Raw genomic sequence first — 2,407 nt, forward strand, 5'->3', positions numbered from 1 at the left:
TTTTTTTTTTTTTGAGATAGAATCTCCCTCTCTTGCTCAGGCTGGAGTGCAGTGGCACTATCAGGGCTCACTGTGGCCTTGACTTCCCAGGCTCAAGCGATTCTCCTACCTCAGCCTTCTCCATAGCTGGGACAGGGGCATGCACCACCATGCCTCATTAATTTTTTAAATTTTTTGTAAAGATAAGGTCTCACCATGTTTCCCAGACTGGTCTTGAACTCTTGGGCTCAAGCAATCCTCCCACCTCAGTCTCCCAAAGACCTGGGATTACAGGGGTAAGCCACCATGCCCGACCAAAATATACATTTTAGTAAATGTTTTCAACAGCAAGAAATCTACCTAAAACTTTCCATGAAACATGCATAAATAACTATCATGTAAAATAAGTTCCAAACTTAGAAGAACAAAACTATTTGGATTTCAAACTGTCATATGTTAGTTGCCTTATTATATCATATATGTGCTTCACATTTACATTGTTTGGAATACACCACGGACTTAATAATGGTTGAATGAATTATTTAAATAGTAGATATTTAACATCTATCATTATGATATATAATCTAAGAGAAATTTAAGTCTTTTTTTAATTTAATTTTTTAAAAAATAGAACACAATTGAATGTAATTTTTGAAAGAGTATCCTTTTATTTCAGGAAAAAAAGGAAGGGAGAGGAAAAGAAAAAAACCTAATAAAGGAGAAAGTAAAGAAGCAATACCTGACAGCAAAGGTCTGGAATCCAGCAAAGAAACCCCAGAGCAACGAGAAAACAAACAGCAGCAGAAGAAGCGAAAAGTCCAAGATAAACAACAGAAATCGGTATCAGTCAGCACTGTACACTAGAGGGTTCCATGAGATTATTGTAGACTCATGATGCTGCTATCTCAACCAGATGCCCAGGACAGGTGCTCTAGCCATTAGGACCACAAATGGACATGTCAGTTATTGCTCTGTCTAAACAACATTCCCAGTAGTTGCTATATTCTTCATACAAGCATAGCTAACAACAAAGAGCCAAAAGTTCAAAGAAGGGATACTTTCAGATGGTTGTCTTATGTGCTTCTCTGCATTTTAGAAAATAAGAAATTTTGTACATATTATCAATAGGCTATAAGATGTAACAGCGTAATGATGACATCTGGAGAAGAAACATCTTTTCCTTATAAAAATGTGTTTTCAAGCTGTTGTTTTAAGAAGCAAAAGATAATTCTGCAAATTCAAAGATACACTATCCCTTCAAAACAAATAGGAGATCAGGGAAGAGAAACATCCTTCAAAGGACAGTGTTGTTTTGACCAGGAGATCTAGAGAATGCTCAGAATTAGGGCCTGGCATTTGGAATCATAGGATTTATCATCACAGAAACAACTGTTTTAAGATTAGTTCCATCACCCTCATCATGTATTTTTGTGAGAAACACAAGAGTGCATACCAGAATTGAATATACCATATGAGATTGGAGAAAGACAAAATGTGGAAGAAATCATAGAGCTGGAGACTACTTTTGTGCTTTACAAAACTGTGAAGGATTGTGGTCACCTGGAACAGGTCTCCAATCTGTGTTAGCACTATGTGGTTCAGCCTCTGTTACCCCTTGGATTATATAATATCAACCTGTAAACATGTGCCTGTAACTTACTTCCAAAAACAAAATCATGCTTATTAGAAGAAAATTCTGATTTTATAGAGAACAAAAAATAGAGCAAGGAGAAATAACATGTTTGCAAAGTCATGTGTTTTCTTTCTGAATGAGGGAAAAACAATTTTATTACCTGCTTAATTGTCCACCTGGAACTAAAAGGGATACTACTTTCTAATAAGGTATATCTAGTAGGGGAGAAAACCACAACAATAAATATATTTGTTAATAGTTTTTAAAGTTTTGTTCACTTTGTTTTATTGTTTGTTTTATTGAGAAATTCTTATTCTTAGAGACTCATGAATTAAGAAAGAGAATTCTGCTAACTCAGAGAACCTGGTTCCTATTCAATTCAGAATATATTACATTTCTCAGTAATATTTGTTTTTTGAATCCACCTTTATCTGAGCCTATGGAGATTTACTTATAGGGTACTAGGAGATATTTATTCCGCTTTCTTATTTTAATCAACATTCTAATTATAGACACATGGGCCTCACTAACTGATTTCACTGCTCCCCCTTCATTGCTTAGAAATGAGCATCATGGCCGGGCGCGGTGGCTCAAGCCTGTAATCCCAGCACTTTGGGAGGCCGAGACGGGCGGATCACGAGGTCAGGAGATCGAGTCCATCCTGGCTAACACGGTGAAACCCCGTCTCTACTAAAAAATACAAAAAACTAGCCGGGCAATGTGGCGGGCGCCTGTAGTCCCAGCTACGTGGGAGGCTGAGGCAGGAGAATGGCGTGAACCCAGGAGGCGGAGCTT

The 2,407-nt window shown here is 37.4% G+C and overlaps 1 protein-coding gene across 1 annotated transcript in view; it reads left to right on the top strand.

Annotated features, from left to right (window-relative positions):
- RSPO3 (R-spondin 3) overlaps positions 1 to 1,876 on the top strand; it is a 77,207-nt gene extending 75,331 nt beyond the window's left edge. The window contains exon 5 of the mRNA XM_017879492.1: positions 656 to 1,876. Coding sequence (XP_017734981.1) covers positions 656 to 843 — 188 coding nt within the window. The 3' untranslated portion in view covers positions 844 to 1,876. The remainder of the gene's footprint in view (positions 1 to 655) is intronic.
- The last annotated feature ends 531 nt before the right edge of the window (positions 1,877 to 2,407 follow it).

Source organism: Rhinopithecus bieti, unplaced genomic scaffold (assembly GCF_001698545.2).
Source record: "Rhinopithecus bieti isolate Rb0 unplaced genomic scaffold, ASM169854v2 scaffold_19, whole genome shotgun sequence".
Taxonomy (NCBI): Eukaryota; Metazoa; Chordata; class Mammalia; order Primates; family Cercopithecidae; genus Rhinopithecus; species Rhinopithecus bieti.